This window comes from Vigna unguiculata, chromosome 7 (assembly GCF_037176805.1).
Source record: "Vigna unguiculata cultivar grain cowpea cultivar isolate G323 ecotype 2 chromosome 7, ASM3717680v1, whole genome shotgun sequence".
Lineage (NCBI taxonomy): Eukaryota > Viridiplantae > Streptophyta > Magnoliopsida > Fabales > Fabaceae > Vigna > Vigna unguiculata.
In genome coordinates, this window is record NC_140798.1 from 39,652,925 (window position 1) to 39,673,949 (window position 21,025).

General features: G+C 34.2%; 3 protein-coding genes across 3 annotated transcripts; 1 reads left to right on the forward strand and 2 right to left on the reverse strand.

Moving 5' to 3' along the window:
- Window positions 1-4,324: 4,324 nt before the first annotated feature.
- LOC114191759 (E3 ubiquitin-protein ligase WAV3-like) lies at window positions 4,325-8,933 on the forward strand. The gene is made up of 2 exons (XM_028081136.2): window positions 4,325-4,982; window positions 6,536-8,933. The coding sequence occupies exons 1-2, from the start codon at window positions 4,752-4,754 to the stop codon at window positions 8,492-8,494; spliced, it is 2,190 nt and encodes a 729-aa protein (XP_027936937.1). The 5' UTR covers window positions 4,325-4,751; the 3' UTR covers window positions 8,495-8,933.
- Window positions 8,934-11,029: 2,096 nt separating this feature from the next.
- LOC114191761 (uncharacterized) lies at window positions 11,030-14,582 on the reverse strand. Its single transcript, XM_028081137.2, has 4 exons — window positions 14,382-14,582; window positions 11,994-12,184; window positions 11,561-11,687; window positions 11,030-11,484 (listed from the first exon to the last, which is right to left on the reverse strand). Exons 2-4 carry the CDS (start codon window positions 12,152-12,154, stop codon window positions 11,407-11,409), a joined length of 366 nt encoding a protein of 121 aa, XP_027936938.1. The 5' UTR covers window positions 12,155-12,184; window positions 14,382-14,582; the 3' UTR covers window positions 11,030-11,406.
- A 1,371-nt stretch (window positions 14,583-15,953) lies between these two features.
- LOC114191399 (BTB/POZ domain-containing protein At5g03250-like) lies at window positions 15,954-18,766 on the reverse strand. The gene is made up of 4 exons (XM_028080570.2): window positions 18,708-18,766; window positions 18,129-18,198; window positions 16,754-17,971; window positions 15,954-16,672 (listed from the first exon to the last, which is right to left on the reverse strand). Exons 1-4 carry the CDS (start codon window positions 18,764-18,766, stop codon window positions 16,163-16,165), a joined length of 1,857 nt encoding a protein of 618 aa, XP_027936371.1. The 3' UTR covers window positions 15,954-16,162.
- Between the last annotated feature and the right edge of the window lie 2,259 nt (window positions 18,767-21,025).

Sequence of the window (21,025 nt, forward strand, 5' to 3'; positions counted from 1 at the left end):
ACTTAATCTAACTTGAAATTTCTTTGTTTGATTAGGTAATCGATTTATGTAAATCCAAATTAATTTGTCTTTTACACCAATAATTAGATAAATAAATTAATTACTTAAGATTTAAGTTGTTAGCTCTGGAAACTATACCATTAAAAAAGTGTTTGATATATCTTACTAACATTTAATTAACATTTATATAAAAATTTTATTTTTATTACATATATTTCGTAAATTTATTTTTGAACCTTGGTGTTATCAATATTTTCAAAAATAAAATTAAAAAATACATCTATTTGACTATTCTAAATTTTAAGAAAATTTCACCGTCTTGTAATTTTTTATTTTTAATTCTTAATAATTACAATTTTTTACTTCACTCTTTAGAATAAAATTCTTGCTATAAACTTTAAATTTATTTTAAGTAATAATTAAACTTGTCAAATGACTGTAGAAAAACATCAATATAATTAAAACACATAAATTAGATGTTCTATACATATTAACATACACATCAACATGAAAAAAATATATTTATATCAAATTGAGAGTGTGAGAATTACATATATCATTTAACAAGTTATAATATATAAAAGCACTTTGAACCCAGCTACAGGAACCAAAATGAATATACACCAAGCTTTCCCACTTGTAAAAGACTATTTTTTTTTCAGCAACAAAACAAAAAATGAGAGGAAGAAAAGTACACCAAATCTTAATTATTTTACCAATTCTTCTCTCTTATATTTTGTAAGGCTGCTATAAAAAAACACGCATTTTGACTTTCTTTTTACACATTTATATTTTAATTTTTTCAATTAACACATGACAAAGTACTAGTTAATAGAATATATCATGTAAACGGTGAAGAATCTGATTTTAAAATGTAAGGCTGAGTATTAAGCCAAGTATTAAAAAAAGGATTATTTATTACAGATACAAACATAATTTATTTTATATAATTTTAAACATTATTTTGACCGTACTCGAATAGTTAAAGACTATTTCGCTATATTAATTATTTATTTGGACTAAATAAAAGTTTAAATAAAATGAATTAAAAGTAACCAAGAAAAATCTTAAAATGGCAAACACACGGTCTTCAAGAAAAAAAGTGTACCTTTCCCTAACGTGATTTTGACTTAAAATCATTTTTGACATGTCAATTATCTTGTTAACAAATAACATAATTTGGGTACTTTAAGTAATATAAAACTCATCACTGTGCTGAATATGATTTGTGCAATTATAGATTTTGCACGCCAAACATTGGTTCCATTACCATCATATTGGTCAACCTCCTAAATCACATTTACCATTCATTGATTATTCAACTTGATAATTAAAAAAGCAGAAAGCAATTTCATGAACTGAAAAAATAAATAAAAATAAAGGTGAAAAAGAGGAAAGAAAAGAAAAGATAAAAAGAAATTTAAAGAAATGAATGGCATGTGATGAGATCCATTGGCAGGCACTAATGTCAACAGGGTTGACAAGGGCACCACAAAACAACTGCTGTGATGACATGCACGTGTGCCATATTCACCATCATCATCATCATCTCATGTGAGGGTTAAACAAATAAAAAATAAATAAAAATCAAAATAAAAAGTATGGGAATTCATATTTTGAATGATGAAGAAAATCCCACCATGTTGACTCATGCCAAATAATGATCCTCCATGATGATGATGCATGGGAGGGCCATGGTCATGTACACACTCAATTATGTGAAATACTTTTTAACATTTATACAAAAACCATGGTCTCTTCAAAGGATTATGTTATGCCATGTTCCCACTTCTTCCACTAACCTACTTTATTAATCTTGATTAGGCTGAGGGAAGACAAAATGAATCACTTATGGTGATGGACATTTACCAACTTACCCCTTTCACAAAAAATAAATAAATAAAGGTGAAGGGGCTTAAAGGAGGATTGGACTGAAATTGCAATAATTGAAAAGCTGTTTTCATCAATTAGGTTTGATTATGCCCACACTTGTCACTAATGTCACTGTGTTAGATTAGATTAGGTTTGATACATCTTCCCAGGGTGGCTTATAAGGACTTTGATTATTGATTCAGAATAGTAATAATAATGACATCCTATTATTACTACTAATTAGGATCTTAATGGACAGATAGAGTAGGAGTAATAATTGTTTTATATTTTACTTGTTTAATAAATATTTATTACGAACTTATATTTGTAAAAATATGTATTATACGAGTATTTGTATATTTTTTTTTAAATTTATGAGTATTTATAGATATTTTTTAAAAATAAAATTAATATTTAACAAAATATTTTAATTATAAATTCAAATAAAAATATAATGTATAGTGTAAATAATCCATTTAAATAATGTTGAATGACAGTTTATAAAAAAATGAATATTTTTTTAAAATCAATCGATAAAAAATAACTCATTCAAAATCAATGTGTTAATATTTGAATCATATTTTTTATTTTATTTTTAATTTAAATTATAATATAATGAATACAAATATCTACAGATACATATATTATAATATCTGTACCCATCTCATCATCCCATTAACATGTAGCTATACAAAATATCCATATCAGTTTAGCTACAAATATTCTCCTTGTTTTACACGTTAATAACAATTTCAATGTGTTTATAAACTGTACAAACTATTAAATGTTGGTTCCATAAACATGGAGAAAGAGGGTGGTGATGATCTGCATCGACAAATTCATTCTAAAGACAAATGTTGTAGATAATGCAGAGATAAAAGGAAGGAAAGAAAAAAAGAATGTGAGAAACAAAAGTTTATTTGACTTTTTGGTTGATTATTATGAAAGCTTCACGTCAACTAGGAGATAAAGGATTTGGTTAGATGAATTAAGAGAATAATTTAAATTATTGTGAAAGAAATGCTGTAACATTAGTTTGTGGAAAAGGTGTTTTTATTTTATTTTATTTTTCTTCTTACCATCCTTTTTAAGTATTTCTCAAAAAACAGACTAAAAATGTAATTACTTTGGAAGATAATAAAAAGGGATGATGTATAGTTTCTTAACTAAATTAGGTTTTACTGTAGTTGTTATTCAGTTCTTAAATTAAGTTTGCTAATTTTTATAATTATTTGAAAAAATATTAATTATAATTTTTTTAAGTATATTCAAACCTTTTAAGGGGATGATGTATAGTTTCTTTAATTATTTTTTTTCTGAGTTTTTGATAGAATTATTTCAGTGACTTTTTATTGCTTAGTTTTTATTTTTATTAAAACAAGGGTCAATGTCATTTATTCCATTAGATTAATATATATTGATGTTGGTTTAAAGATAATAATATGATAATATAATACATAATATCTAACTATTTTGGATAAACTTGACAATTATTACTCTCTAATTAGTGTTACCAAATTTAACATAAGGATTGCATTAATTTTTTTTAACAAAAAACAAAGACTACATTAAAAGAAAAAAATTAAGAAATCATATTAAATAATTTTAATAAGTACACAAAATTATTAAACTTTAATTACATCGCAGACAATGATTATGTTAGTTTTTCTTTTATATTATTATTACTACGCGAGAATCGACATCACATTTCTCTTGGTTTTCTTTTGCAACAAACCAACAACTACCTTTCTTTCACCAAGTCTACCAACTGGTCCAAATAAAATTTAACCTAAATAAATGCTGTTAATGAATTTAGATTTGGTTAACCTAACTAATGCTGCAATCGATATTCGAACCAAACTCAATCATAACGAGGCTGTCATAAAATGTACGCACTTTAGTTGATATTAATACTGTAATAGAAAAAAAAAATCTCGTACTTGATGCCAAAAAAATAGCTTTTTCAATACTTTCGTATTAAATATGCATCAGCTAATCATCATCTGCTATTTTGGTTACATATATTTTTATCTAATAACAGTAATAAAATATTAATGAGACTGAAATTCAAGAATAATTGAAGTTTCACCTTGTCTGAACAAGATAAACAATACAGAAACAAAAATGACCCAAGAATTTTTATTATCATGTAACTTGTTAATAAAAATTTTCTGAATTTTGAAAATAGTATTTAAATGAAGAATTTGAAGAAAATAGTTAGGTTAAAAAGGAAAAGGGAAGGAGCAATAAAAGAAGAAAGAGATGAAGATGATGACATGATATGATCTGATGGTAGTAAAGAGGAGATAATAAAGCAAAGCAAGGAGTGGAACCAACTTTTCCCATTCAACCAAAACGTGCTTTCTAAATATTTTTTTTTTATATAATAATAATAATAATTTGTTTGAAAATGATTTCATTTCATGGCTTTTACCCTGTCTTTAATCTTTTGGGTAAAGGAGCCTAAAAAACAGGTCAAAATGCTCCTCACTCACTCATCTCCAGCACACAGACACACACTCAGTCCATGGCCGCCAACAAAAACAACGTCAACAACAAACAACAACAACCAACGTAACATCCTCAATATTAACAACGACCACACCAAACCAAACACTTCCTTCTCAAACCATACCATGCTAGTGCTACATTATATTGCTTGCTAGTAGTACCTCTCTGCCATCCGTTTCATTTATATTTATTCATTCAGTGGCCTCGGTTTTCGTGCTCCCTTCCTACTTTTCATAAAACCCCATTTCTTCTCTCTCTGCAAAGCTCGAAGCTTTTCGCCATTTGAGATCTGGGATTTCCGGGCTGGAGCTTTTTCCTTTCTGGGTTGCAGCATTTTCGGCGTCAGAGAGATCCCAACGTCTCTTACCATGGCAAGCAAGTGGAAGAAAGCCAAGGTCGCGCTTGGTCTCAACCTCTGCATGTTCGTCCCCAGAACGTTAGACAACGATTCGCCGCCCCACACGGTGGTTTCCGAGCGCCTCTCCGACGCCGCCCTACTATCTCCGGCCAGCTGGAACACCAGCTCTTCCCGCCCCACCACGCCGCTTTCCTCTTTTCATGGCTTGAAACTTTCCAAAAGTGGCAGCAAATCCTCCAAGGTCCGGCTCTCATTCATTTCCAACTTCTTACTCTCTCTCTCTCTCCCTGCATGTATGTTTGTGTTTTTCATTTAAATATTTTGACAAGTTCTATTTTGGTCTGGTTGATTGTGAAAGTTTAGATGGACTAAAAATGAATTTGCGCAAAATAAGAAATTTTTGAACCGTGTTCAAATTAAGAAATGAATCCGGGTTAAACGTTGTTAACATAAAAGGAAATTAAATGTCTTTAAGGGTCTTTGGATGTTTTTTGTCAGGGAAGTAATGATTTGTCATTACTGGGTTTTGCTGTTTTAATGAACTGTCTTATGTTGTTCTTCATGAGAATGAAGTGGCATCTTTTTGGTGTCTGAGAATATCGGTTTTCTGTAACGTGATTCTGATATAAGGTTGGTGTGTGATTTAGTTGTGAAGTTCATTTGAATTCGTTGGGTAGTATCGCGGAATGAGGTGGAGCGATTTATTGAATTGCACGTGGTGTTGTAATTAAGGACTGATATTCAGGGTGGTGTTACCAATTTTTAGGGACCAAAATTCCTTTTTAGTTGTTGAGTTCCTTGTGTTAGTTTGGTTCTTTAGCCTACTTCTAGCGTACTGCAACTTGGGCTTAGAGCTGTAATTTATTGACTTGTAGCAATAGTGTATACAGGGGACAAGTGAGTTTGAAGTTTTGTATCAAGAATTCTACTTTTCATGTGCCTTGAGCTGATATTACTGTTTCCTGCATGTTTCAATACCCCTTTTATGCATAAGATTTTTCCTTCTTTTCCTTTCTATTGCCAAGCAATTCTTTTCTTCTAAAAGCAATCCTTATACGATGTATTGGTTGGCTTGTTCATTTAGTCAAGTCATAGTAGCAGTTTTTGATGACCGGTACACCTGATTTGCTGAATAATCAATTTTTTTATTGCAATACTTTTGGGCCGGTGTAAATCCTGTTTAGTCCCTTTCTGTAGCATTCAGGTGTGCTTGACTAGACAAGGTGATTAGGTTTTTCACCATCCCTCTAAATCTCTGTAATTGAAAAGCCTTATGCTTAATGGGGATCTTATGAATGATTGTTAAGCCTTACTTTGGCAACATGCTAGATATGAAAAGGAAATATCATAATGGCAAAGGGGTGTTTTAAGTCAATGTATCATTGCATTTGCCCTCTGTCGTTTTCAGAGTTGTTTGTTTCAATATTAAGTAACTTGGTAATATTCAAACACTACATATCTTCAACTATAGAAGATTATTTCCCACTGTGCATATTATATGTTGAATTAAATAGCTAAAATACTTAAGGTTGGAAAATGAAATTGCAGAGGATTTTTTTTTTTTTAAACTTCCGTATCAAATATGAGTACTGGAATTAAAATATTCTCGTCTTTTCTTATTTGTTTGACTTTTTCCTTTATTAGAACTAAACCTGATTTTGATACAGGTACTGTTTATTTACCTTGTGTAATCTGTTCATGAATGTATTTATTTGCATGAAGCCTTGAAAGTCTGTGAAACTATTTACATAATATTATATATGTTCTGACTAGCTTTTATTTTCAAACATTCAGCAAACCTGCTCAATATGCTTAACCAAAATGAAGCAAGGATCCGGCCATGCTATATTCACTGCAGAATGTTCACATTCCTTCCATTTCCACTGCATTGCTTCAAATGTGAAACATGGAAACCAAATATGTCCGGTGTGTAGGGCAAAATGGAAGGAAATACCCTTATCGGGTCCCAGTTTGGATCCTATCCCTGGCAGAGTTTCACCAAGTCCCATCAATTGGCCCCAAAATGATGCTTTGATGGCAGTGGTCCACCGTCTACCCCTACCTCATCCTCACCGAGATTTAAATAGGAGGCATGTTGTGCCACTTTATCAGGCTTCTGAGCCAGGCATATTTGACGATGATGAATCCTTGAATCATCAACATGTGTTTTCTGAGCGAAGTCCTTGCATTGAGAATACTGAAGATACTGAGGCTGCTAGAGCTATAGAGATTAAAACATTCCCAGAAGTATCTGCTGCTCCGGGATCCAAGACTCATTCTAACTTCACAGTTTTGGTTCATCTCAAAGCTGCTACTGCCGCAGACACAGCTGCAGTCAAAAGACAAAACCTTAGTAGAAACCAGGCAAATTTGGCACAGATTTCTCAGACTCCGCGTGCGCCTGTGGACTTGGTCACAGTGCTTGATGTGAGTGGTAGCATGGCTGGAACTAAGCTTGCACTACTCAAAAGAGCAATGGGGTTTGTCATACAGAACCTAGGCTCTAATGACCGGCTCTCTGTTATCGCCTTTTCTTCCACAGCTCGGCGCCTTTTTCCTCTGTGCAGAATGACCGATTCCGGGCGACAGCAGGCACTGCAAGCTGTTAATTCTTTGGTTGCAAACGGTGGTACCAATATCGCAGAAGGGCTGAGAAAAGGTGCCAAGATAATGGAAGATCGAAAGGAAAAGAATCCAGTTGCCAGTATTATCCTACTCTCCGATGGTCAAGATAACTACACTGTCAATGGCTCTGGAACTAACCAGCCTCGACCAAATTACCAGTTTCTTCTGCCCACTTCTATCAGTGGTGGTGATAGTTCAGGATTTCAAATTCCCGTGCACGCTTTTGGCTTTGGTGCAGACCACGATGCTTCACTGATGCACTCCATTTCAGAGATTTCTGGTGGCACGTTTTCTTTCATCGAGACTGAAGCCGTGTTACAGGATGCGTTTGCACAATGCATTGGAGGACTTCTGAGCGTAGTTGTTCAAGAGCTTCAAGTGGGAATCGAGTGTATACACCCAAATCTCAGTCTTGTCTCGCTAAAAGCAGGGAGTTACCCAACCCGTGTGGTGGGTGATGGACGCAAAGGATCGATTGAAGTTGGAGACCTGTATGCCGATGAAGAGAGAGATTTTCTAGTGTCAGTTAATGTCCCTGCTGCATCTGGCAATGAAACATCATTGATAAAGGTGAAATGTGTATACAAGGATCCATTAACTCAGGAAACAGCAACAATAGAAAGTGAAGAAGTTAAGATTAAGCGGAGTGAAATCTCTGGGCAGGTAGTAATGTCGCTTGAAGTGGATAGACAACGCAACAGGCTTCAAGCGGCTGAGGCAATGGCTCAGGCTCGTGTTGCAGCTGAACGAGGGGACCTGAGTGGAGCAATATTGATTCTTGAAAACTTTAGAAAGATGCTGTCGGAGACTGTTTCAGCGAAATCCAACGACCGTTTATGTGTTGCATTAGATGCTGAGCTTAAGGAAATGCAAGAGCGGATGGCGAGTAGGCATGTGTATGAAGCATCTGGGAGAGCATATATACTTTCTGGATTGAGTTCACATTCATGGCAAAGAGCAACAGCAAGAGGTGATTCCACTGATAGGTCAAGTCTTGTTCAGGCATATCAGACACCATCAATGGCTGAGATGCTTACTCGATCTCAGGCCACGTTACTAGGTAGTCCATCAGGGCAGAGGCTGCTCCAGCCACTGTTGTCGGTCAGAGCACAACCGAGCCCAAGGTGATTCAACAGGGGTTTTGGGGAACCATCTTCAGATTAAGCCCTTCCACTGATTTTGCCATTTTGGCTTATAAAATATGTGGGGGAGGGTGGTAGTAAACGGGAGTCATGAACAGAAGATTTCTTTGAGCTGTGATTTTGTTTTTTAATATATGTAAAAATGAATAAAATATTGAGGAAAGGGTGGAGGGTTACTTAAAACCAATGGAGAAAAGGGTAGTAGACAGGAATTTACTACATTGTGTTTCTTCTATTTTGGGGGTTAAAAGGTTTTCTTTTGGCTTCAGTTTTCTTTCCTCTGATTATGTCGTTTTTTGGGGGTGGTGTACATACAGAAGAATGCCTTTTCTTTTTTTCTGGGACACCTGGGTATAAAGCTTGTAGCTGTGCAAATGGTTGGGATGATCTCATCAGTATAATATATGTTTTCAATTCTTTCAGAACTTGTTCTTTTCAGTATTGTCTTTTACACACATCTCCATCTCTGGGCATGGAAATGCAGTCGAAAAAATGGCACATTTTGATTTTTATACCAAGACATTAAACATCTAGTCATTAGTTGTATTCAGTCATTGGAATTTTTTTACGTTTGATTTTTATACTAAAAAAAGGCAGTAATTTATGGTTGCTCTTTTTAAAAGCATGTAGCTAGCTGGTAAGCAGTATTTTGAGATGAGTAAAAAATATTAGCAGAAAAATCTTTATAACAAAATTTGCACACCTTTTCTCTTTATCTTTATGACATCACTTATCTCATTTTTTTTCTCTTCTCTTCATATCCATCTAGTTTGCGTTCACACTGTTGAATCATTTTCTTACATATGTTGAAAAAACTACGCTTTTGGGATTAGAAAATTGTTACTCCATCGCCTTAGAAGCAGTGGTATGATGTCTGAAGTGGTCCAACAGAATTTTGTTTTTTTCTCACACAGAACTCTAGGTTGTTTGCATATAGGGAGAAACCATGCAAGTCACATGTGACTAATGTAGTGCACTGATACAAGTCACGTGCAAGCATGTCTCAAACGACAAATCCAGTGAACCCATCCCTGCCATACATGGACATGTTTATAATTAGTTGTAGTGTGGTCCATCATTCTATTCTAGTTATTTGTGATCCCGTTCTCTTGCAGCATCGTAAACAAGTGTTCTTGCTTTTCGCAATGTGTTTAGATGATGGACTATGGTTCATCATGTAGACCAACCTTTTAGGTTGCAGACACTAAACTTAGTCTAAACCAAATATTAAAACCAGAGTTTAATAGTATGTCCATGTGTTGGTATCTGTACAACAAAAGCCAAAATATAGGTATTTGGATTGGGCATTAACGACCACACCGAAACCTTTTTATCTCAATTATAGGGTTCGCAACTTGAATATACCAGAGAACTATCCACTAAAAGACCAACGATTAACTTGCACAAAGGAGGCAAGTTCTAGTTGTCTTAGTCTATTTCAACAAGAGTCATCACTTGTCAGGGATCACGATTTCATGATTAGAATTTGGTAGCTGGCTTCATGCAAATTCTGTCAAATCACTAATAATTTTGCAGAATTTTGGAAAATTCTGAACTATTCTCTTGAAGAATTTAGCAGAATCCAAATAATTACTGTTCAATTCAATTATAATATTTCCGCTTCTGTTCAATTCAATTCTAGTGTTTCGGGTAAGGAATTGTTTACCAAGTGTAGTCACCTGCTTACGAAGGGTGACCACATTCATTTGAACCAATACCCGAAGAACAGTCTTCAATATGCATACAATCTCATGCTTCTGTTAAAAGTCTAGAGCATGCATAGCTAAGGGCAAAACCTCACATTACATTTTTTGCTGGGATGTTAAGCGGATATTGTTGTAATTCAAGTAATGATCATTGAAGAGATATGCAAAGAAAGTGACGAGATACTTTGCGGGATGCATCCCCCACAAACTTTATATCTAGACGGCCTAAAATTGGAGATCATTGGGTACCCTAGGTCACAAGGATCATTGGAAAAAGTACACTTTGATCATAACTTTCACCAAGAAGCTTAATTCGTTTCCTTTTGAGACCACTTATCGTGGTGTATGGATATTTTCGTCCTTGGCCTCAAAGTTGTGGATCTCAACAATATCAAAGATATAGTGCGAATTCTTTTTCTAGGTCATTGTACATATATTGGGGACTTTAGAATGTGACAGTGTTCTACATTGTATTTGCAGTTATGTGGTGGTAGTTAATACAGTAGAAAATTATGCATAGATGTTACTTTTAAAGCCATAATTGCAGTCATCATGCAATTCCTGAGAGTAAAAAGTTTAATGCTGCAGAGGCAGTTGGGATTTTAAATTTTAGTTTAAACAATGGATGGAATGTTGTACTCCGCTTGCAAACAAGTAACCACGTCCTTACAAAGTAATTTCAGAAATGTACTAATTTTTTTTTGGAGCCTATAGATATAAACTTTCGGTACAGAGAAGTAAATTCGCTTACCGTTTCCAGTAATTCTACGAGCAATTTTACTTGATAACACTGAAAATGAACCACGAGTGCTGAGTTTTGTGACGGCAAAAGTAGCTCCATCAGGATTAACGTTATAACATCCAATGTGCATCACTGCAAGATAGGTAAAAAAGACAAACTAAAACATGACAAGAAACATTTACACTTTTTCACCCTTATTAAAGTAGAACCAAGCGAGTACCTTTAGCTATTCCCAGCACCGTACTTGAAAATCCTTGGTACACAAATTTCAAAATTTTACCTCAACTTCAACTCCCATAATGTCGTAAGCAAAAGTCAAAACACTAAAGATGAAGGGCAATACCAACTTCACTAGCAAGATGAAATTGGCTTTTGACTCCATAAAAGTTTATTTTCAGAACGGTACATGAGAAATTCTGACAAAAGTTGTTTCCAATCCACAACTCAACACTAGTCTTGATTGCCTTCATTTGGTTTAGGAATTTTCTTGTATTCATAGCTGTTAATGTCCACCTTTTGTTGCAAAGCCTATCCAACAACAAATAAAAATTAAATCATGGGCAATCTAGACGACGCTGTATTGATAATGAAGAGGAAAACGAACCTTTAGCTCATCGTCCAAGGAAATCTGTTTTGGATTGTACGCATGCACTGGTCCTGTCCTAGACAATGCTTTTCTTGTTTCAATGATTTCCCACTCTTGATCATCTTTCACCCTTGCAATATCCTTGCTGGGCAGACAAAGTTGCATTATATTTTAGAATGAGGGCGAAGTAAAACAGAATGAGCAATGAAAAAAGAAGGGTTGAGTAACACAAAAAGTCAAATTTTTATACACTGTCTCTACAAGATATTTACATAGTCAAATAATAAGAAATTGTGGTAAACGTAAATTTAAAGATAGTTGTTGTAAAGTAAACAAAAATATGTGTGTGTGTGTGATTGAATGACAGTGAAAAATACAACAAATACAGTAACAATTCTAAACACGTCAACTATTTTCTCTCAAACATAAAGCTTATTGGGCAGTAACTAACCTGCCTTGCAGGAGTTGGGCAAGGCCTAGAGAGCCGAGGACAGTGAGAGAGATCATAGGAAGGCCATATCTCAAAAATGGGCTTCTCCTGCCCCATCTTTTGAATGCTTTCTCAGTTATGGCAGTTCCTTTTGCTGCCCCCTCGCTCTGGACTGTAGTCATTATTATTGGTCACAGAATTCAAATGTTGGCCTGAAATCTCAGCCGAGTGACATGATGAGTGAAAAGAAAACCCAACCGATTACCAATTCATTCATGCCACTGGATTTGGCATTCTATCAAACATGTAATGTTCAAGCTACACACAGAGCCACCAACCGATTTTCTATTTTTCTTTTTTGTAATTTTTTAATAATTTTCAAATATTTTGTTTCCTAGGAATAATAAAAATAAATAAAAATAAAAATAAATAAAATAAATAAGAAACAAATAAAAAATAAGTAAAAAAAATAAAAAATAAAAAAATAAATAATAATAATAAAAATAAATAAATAAATGAACGAAAATAAACAAATAATAATAAAAAAACAAAATAAAAGAAAAAAATAAATAAATAAATAATTAAATAAAAAGAAATAATTTAATTAAGAAGGGTGAGAGTGGGAAACAAAATATGGAAGTGCGTGAGTGATTAGTGGGAGGTATATGAAGTAAATGGGGTGTGTTTATTAAAGGTGGTGGTGCGGCTAGTAAAATATAAAACAAGCCCAAAAAGACAATAAAATGCAGAGGGGGTGGAGTCAGTAAACATGGTGGTGCGGATTAGTAAACATTGAAGGGTGTATGTACAGTAAAACAGGGGCTGCAATAGGTAAGCATCAACACAAATTATGAAACTGCAGAAATTAAAACAGGGGGTGCGCAGAGTAGAAATATCACAGGAACAACAAAATTAAGAGGAGGTGCAGGGATAAGCAGTGGGGATGCACGAAGAAAAGAAAGAGAGAAAAATAACATGACATATGGAGGTAGATGAAGTAAAAACAGTGGGGGTGAACGAAGAAAAGAAAGAGAGAAAAATAACATGACATATGAAGGTAGATGAAGTAAAAACAGGGGTGTATGTGGTGATGGAGGGGTGCGAAGAACAAAGATGGAGGTGCAGCGAGCAAAAGAGTTCAGCCCCATCTCTTTCTAAAATCAACTAAAACCCTAATCAAGATTTTCTCTACGCACGCAGCTCTTCTTCCCGAACGGCCGCCTCTCCTTCTCGACACCACCACAACTCCAATACGCCACCGCACGCCGGCCAGAACCCGCGTCGACAACGCCGACCACCGTGAAGGAGTTGCCAGCGCTCGAACCACTCTTCTCCTTCATTCTCCTTCGCGTGTGTGGCAGGGGCCGTTCCTTTGTCTATGCTTCACCGCGCCACCACCACAACTCCAAGCCCTGGGACCGCGTCTGCATTTTAGCCGCCACCAACGACCTCCGCCGGAGGCTCGACGTCTTCGTTCTCGCGCACCACAGAACCAGTTGGCTACTGCGTCTTTCTCGGCTCTGACGACCAACCAACGTCGCTGCCCCCACACCGACCACCGCAATTGGGACACGCGAGCACCATGGAAACCCAACCCCTGACCTTCGCGACACAGATCGCTTCCGCTGTGCCCCAAGCCTCTCATTCTTCTTCTTGCGCAACCCGAACTACTTCTGTGCGACACACAAGGTCGCTGCCATTAGTGCGCGTCTTCGTTCGAAGCTCCGAATCGCCGCCGGCGAGGGTTTCTACTCCTCCGTTCATCTCTCTGTTTTTTTTTTATATTGGTTTTTATGCAGGCGTGGGATGAAGGTGAGGGTGAGGGTGGTTCATGTTCAGCCTAAGAAGATGATGATCGTGGATTTAAAACAGCGGGGGAGATTGGGTGCTCTTGGGGTTGGAATGGGATGCCACGGGATTGGAGTGGAGAACGAGTTTGAGGTTGAAGTGAGGACGTCAATGGAGGGGATTTGCACGTGGATGCTTTCTTGGGTCTCTGTTTTATATTTTTGTGCAGGTGAATGATCAAGAAAGAGCAAGAAAGAGGTTAACTGATGATGGAAAGGAGCGTGACAGTGATGGGAGAGGCGATGGTGAGCTTTGGAGATGATTATTGGCGAAGAAGATGAAGGATGAAATGGCTTATTCGGAGGTTCTTGTTGGCGAAAAAAAAGTATGAAGATGGCAGGGATAGATGGATGGGGGTTCGTAAATGTGGTGGTTGAGTGAGCATATCATTTCTCGCATTCGAACAGCAACAGGGCATATAACATATTTGAAAAAACATATTTGAAAGACGCAACAAAATCTCATACACAACCACAACATGTTATTCAAGCGTAAGCATAGGAGACCAAACACAAAATCGTTTCATCATGCTCACTCAAGTATTCGTGTGTTGAAGCTTACCTCTTAGGCCTTCCTTTAGCTTTAGCTTTAGCTTTGGCTTGTGCAGGTGCTTTGCGGGCTCTGCTCTCCTTCACTCGCTCCTCCCTTTTTCTCTAGCCCGAGAGATCTCTCCTTTCTTTCTATCAAAAATGAAAATAAAAAGGCTCTGGTGTATAGAGAGGACCGGGTCATTTCTAACAAAAATCATAGAAAGGAAGGAACCCACCAATTCATTATAAAAATATTTGTCCTATTTCATTTACTATTTTTATTTTATTTGATATCTAGTATCTATACAATTTCTGATTTTGAGGTTAAATGTTTAATATAAAAAATCGTGGTTGGGGCAGGTATAGTAGCAAGAGCCGTTGGAATTTTTTTTTATATATCGAAAGAATCCATTTTTGTTATTAATAGACTAGGAAGAAAAAAGAATAACTGAAAAATTAAAAAGTTATTCCTGAAAATATCATTTATTAAATGACCAGAATTAAATGAGGATGTGTGTGATGTCTCTTTGTTATCTCCTTGTGTTCTCCTCCTACCCCCGAACCAAAGCCTCCCCTTTTTCTTTCATTCTTTGTATTTTTTGAAATAGCCCGCCGTTGCCTCCCAACCACCCTACGGTTGTAATCTGCATCCCTATGGCTGATGTCGCAGTGATAAGTTGCCATCTAAACACTTCCTTTTTCATGTCAAGACCCAAAATCAGAGAAAAGTATGCAAGGTGACAATCTTTCTTTGGACGAGAGTAGAAGGGTCAGCGGGAGTGCAGCAAGTGTGGCAGCTCTAGCCCCATTGACCATTTCATTTTTTTTTATATTATTATTATTTTTTTCCTTTTAAAAAGAATAAAAATAAAACGAAAATAATAATAAAAAAAGAAATAAAATAGGATAAAAATTCAAAATAAGATAAAATAAATGTAAAATAAAACAAGATAATAATAATAATAATAATAAATAAATAAATAAAAGTAAATAAAATAGAAAAATAAAAAAATAAATATGTACGTGTATATATATATATAAGAAATACAAATAATAAAATAAAATTAAAAGTAAAATAAAAATATTTATTTATACTCAAGTCAAGGTTCACCTTCTTTTATATTTTTTTATTTTTTAAATTAAAATTTTTATTTTTTACCCGGATGAAATTGGGTGTTGACAAAATGTGTCTCTTTTTAAAATTCTAGAGTACAACTCCCACTTGATAACATTCATGGATAACCATGTCTAGACATTTTTTCAAATGTTTTGTTTCAAACAACATATAGCCAACATTCTTTCTCAGTAATGAAAAAACATACTGTTCAAATTTTTCTACTTCCAACTTTAGATAAAAGCAAATTTACTAATAGCAAATTGGCCACATTTTTATAAGATTAGTTAGATAAAAGGCTGAAAAACGTTTAAGAACAGCTAACATGAGGGTTTTGCAAGTTGTAAAGTACTAAACATGAGAGAATTTCAACTAAACTATTTTACTGATGTATTTCTCCTCTTCATTGTGCAATGAACTACTCTTAAAACTTGAATGTTCAAATATTCTTCTTTGAATTTGGAGAAAGTGAACATGAATGGAAGAACACAGACAATAGAAAAGCTTCTTCAGTTTTCCAACTAAACATAAACGAGGGTATGGCAATAGCCATTTATGCTGACTAGAATGGCCTTGCCAGAAGAGAAACTGTTTCCAAGTTCTAATGTCTAAGTAGAATAAAGCAAGCAACTAGATGATCTTAAAACTTCAAAAAGAAAAAGGAAAGAATTGCAAATTGTTTTTCAACTTGAAGTCTTTCATTTCACTTGCATGGCCTTTTCTTCCATCTGGGCAGTAGTTGCCGGTGATATTTTGGACTTCCGGCATGGCTTGGAGACATTGGCATTAGAGGGTTTAGGCACAAGCTTCCAACCCAATTTCCTAAGGAACATGTTCCAACCTCCCTTTGACTTCATCATTTTTTCCAAATCATGCTTCATGCTCAAGTACTCCTTCTCAAGTTCAGCCACTCTCTCTTTCACGTTATCAAAAGCCACAACCGGGTTGTGTGGAATGCTGCCATCATTTCTCATCAGAGACAGATTTGCATTCATGTTTTGTGAGTTCTCAACGTTGTCAGAAGCAAAAAACCAGCCAGCAACAGATGTGCGCAGCTTCAGTTGTTCAAAGAACAAGACTTGGACCACTACACGAAGTGGTAATCTCTCATTTTGAGCTGCATGTGTGCTAGCTTCCAATGACAGCTTCTGGCAATTCATGAGCCTGCAGATTTGTTCCTTCTCAGAGTCTGTCAGCCAATGATGATTCTGAAATTTTGAGTCCGTTAGTATCATTATTATGCTACCTTTACAAGATAAGGAAAGAAAATTGTAGATTTTATTTTGTACCTTGAGATATATATCAATGGCGCGGTATAAACCATCATCCAGGGTCCTGACATGATCAGGAATTACAGTAGCAAGTGACTGAAATTTTGGTAGCTTCACATTTACATCAGCTGCAACTTCAGCTAAATAAGAATCTATCAGGTTAGCCACTTTTGCCATTGGGCTCAGAGGTTGAGAACTTCCAACTATGCGCCTTTCTTCCTCTTCTATATCATTAGACGTAGTATCAATTAGATCATGCTCTACAATCATGAAATGGTCAAGCATTCTTTGGACACAGTCGATGTCATGAATAGTTTCCATTGAGAATCCAATATTTGGAATCAAAAGATCTTCTAAATATGCTTCATCTAATTGAGAACCAATCCTTTTCTCCAAGCTTGAGCAGCAAGATGAACTAGCATATAAGGCCATTGCTGTCCGCAGACACCCCAACAAAAACTTGGTTGGTGCTATGTCCTTTTCATTTGGCAGCAACTCCACTATTTCCTGAATAAGATTCCTCTGATCTGCTTCAGAAGGGGTAGAAAGAGATGACTTAAGAGAAGACGAGTTTCCACTCAGTGAATTTGTTTGACTTCCCAATAAGGGAATGTGCTTTTTTGCATAGTAAATAAGTGATCCAGCGATTCTCTTAGGTTTAATGTTTCGTGCACTAGCACCTCGTATGAACCTTTTGTACAATGGCAAACTAAGAGAAGATACATCATCAAACCACCAATCTTCACCTGATGCCTTTGGTGTCAGGCTTATTCCATTCCACACTTCTGCATCTTCTGGACTCTGAGCAACACTTGGACCTGATGAGACAGGCAAATTAACCAAACTTTGATCTGCCACTTTCTGCACCAAAGAGTTTATGCTACGTGAAGCGATGTGAAGCTCTTCAGCCATAGGTAAAACCTCTTCACATGTTTTAAGAGCAATGAGAGTGTCTGTCCAGTAACCAAACACATGATTAAGGAATTTTTCTGTCTGCATGATGAGATTCCCCTCTCCATAGTTCTCACTCATTTGCAGATACTCTGCTGCACACCTGAGACCAACCACATTCGATGCATTCAACTCCATTTTGACACCATAACAAAACTTAACAACATGCAAAAACGCCTTGGCTCCTCCAGGTAGACCAGGCAGTTCCAAAACAGACTTATCAGGTTCGCATGGTACTTCCCTCATCAAACTTTCTAGCTCTCTGCTTCTTGATATCAGTGGAAACTGGTAACGCGGCAACAAACGAATTAATCATGCAATGTGACTGGTAATGACAACAAACAAATATATAGGTTGAAGCATAACTGATACTCTTATTGTTTTGTGATGCATTCAGTGATATATCTTCAAAACGCATTGTGTAGAAAGTATGAAAACACACCTTGTGGAGATGGAAAGATGTATCACCAATTTCAATGATGATATCACTTGGAAGTCCAGTTGAGCAAAGCCTAGAATAATCATTTGGAAGCCAACAAGGTTACTGATAACTGATAAACTATAACAAGATTTCACTGATAAATAAAATGATGAATTATGTACAGAATATATAGCCACTGTTGATGTAACCCTAAGAACAAGTATAATTTAATTGAAGTTATAATGTTCTCAATTGTGAATTCGATTTTGAACATTTGTTGGGAAAAACACACGACGAATGGAATCATCCACGCATACAAAAGATCTTTAGATGAAACACACACAGAGGTTTATCATGTTGGTTATACAACCGATCTACTTTGTTTGTAACAGTGAAAACATATTTCACTGCCATGCATGTATTCATCAGCCACCAATAGACAAGACAGAAACTTCCTCCGATTAACCAAAACTAGTGTTTTAAGCTTGTCAAATGATGAAGGAAACATGCTATAACAGTGACACAAAAAAGGGACAAAGATCACTTATGAGATTATAGAGATGTAATTAAACAATAAGAAAGAAGTGGAAAAGAACTGACCAACTTTGGCCATAGAGGTAAAACATTTCAGATTTGGATCCCAGCTTCATGCACGCCATTTGTGGCACTTAATTAACGTCAAAATGTTCCTTCAAAGTGGCAAACAAAATTAAAAGCTACATGATAGCTATTATCCTTTTTCTCTTTGTTTCTGTTTTGGGTACTGAGATTTTTTCCACGTTTTTCTCTCACAAAAATAATTTGTTATGCCAATGTGTTGTAGTGTGTATACTGATTCCGGTTCTAAAGGTGGAAAATTTAGGAAGAAAAATAAGCTACAGTTGTTATGCTAATGTGTAATGAGAAGAGTGATTCTCTATTGAGGCTGTTAGAATTAAATTTCGTTATCGTAATAATAAAAATAAAACACTATATCATGGTTGAGTTTAACAAAAGTTCTATGTGCTTAAAGCATGTTGATGAATGCTCCATTTATTATTAGATTCTATTGTCAGTAAAATTTATCAATATATATATATATATATATATAGTATTAAAGAATATATTCATTAAATTGTAATAAATAATTGATTTAAGCAAATCTATTGAATTTTATATTTATAAACAATAATAGATCACGTTAATAAAATGTATTACAAGTTTCTATCAAGAAATTATTATAAATTAAGTATATATTAAAAGAATTACATCTAAAGTAAAAAAATTATTATTTTGAAAAAAAAAATAATATCATATGCATATTCTGTTATCTATTCGAGCTGATATTTGATTTTATAAAAGAAAATAAATTTTTGGTAAAAACATTTCTCACAGTGTATTTTTGTAAACATACATTATATTATTATTATTATCCTATATATATATATATATATATTAGTATAAACATAAAAAAATGGATAATTAATAATTAAAAATAAATACACTTCGCACTTGAAAATTATATTTTACTAATTTGGTATGCAAATCTAATACGGAGTTTCATAGAATATGTACAAAACTTTAGTAGAAAATAATTTTCAATTAGATCATGCCTAAATTTAGGTTAAATTAATTTATAATAAAAAAGGAAGTGAAAGGGAAAAAACTATTGAATACTTTTTTTCTATTCTTATACATTTAATAAATGAATCAGTCATAGTGGTATTTTCACCCATGAAATCCAGGTAAGGAAACCTATGATATATGAGAGTCAATTTATCATACTTTTATATTCTTATATATTTCTAATCACATGCTTTTCCATAGATTTAAAATAGCTCCAAATTTTTTTTTCATTGACTACTTTGTATACACAATGTTTAAATGTTCATGCCAATAATCTTTAGGATGCTTAAAGTATAAAGTATAATAAATAGTATTATAATTTTTTTTTCTTAGATATAAAGGTATATATATATATATATATATATATATATATATATTCAATATGTTCTTTCTAGCAATACTTATATTTATTTTAAAGTTTGAAAATTTAATTTACCATTGCAATAATATATTAATTCATTTTCTTTTTAATAATATTTGTATGTATTGTTTTGTTATTGGTCAATTAGACACAATATCATTCCTGAAACTATATCATCTTTTTAGGTTTAAGAAATATATTATTTATGATGGCATTGAATCAGGTATTTTTTAATTATTTGACAAAATTTTAATACAATTTTTAAAATATACAAATATTTACTGGATCCAGTAGTAAAAATTAATCAAATTCAATATAAACATTGTTTTGTTGCCTAATAAATTAGTTCAGTCATGATTAAGTTACATGTTATTTTTATTGTAGAATAATATTTTTAACAAATGTTCATCGAATTTAAATTGTCAAAAGGAATGGTTTTATGTGAATCAAAATTGACATACTTTTAAATAGAAGTGACCAATGATGATAAGTAAATACTTTTGCATTATAAAAGGAAACATGTGTTACCTCTCAATTTTCATTTTCAAAAAAAGACATTAGAATCAACTTTTTTTTTATCATGTAAAAATATTAAGTTTAAAATAATTATTTTAACCTAAGTTCATGCCCAAAAGAAGTTCCTGTAAGATAGATCCAACACTTTTATTTTTCACATGTATAAAAAATTAGATCAGTTTAAAGTGAGAAAGTGGTGATCTATTATTAAAAATATCTTATAAGCTTAAACTATCTATAATCCCTCATTTCCTCACTTCTTGAAGTTAAATCTAGTGAGTATTGGTAACAAGAAGAGAAATGGATTGGTTGGGCTGATTGGGCCGGGTCGACTTGAATTAACATTTATGTGATGAAATTAAATGACAGGAAATGACGCACCTATTTTTTGTTCCTGCACCCATATATGTGAGGAAATGACAGTTTTATCCCCTAT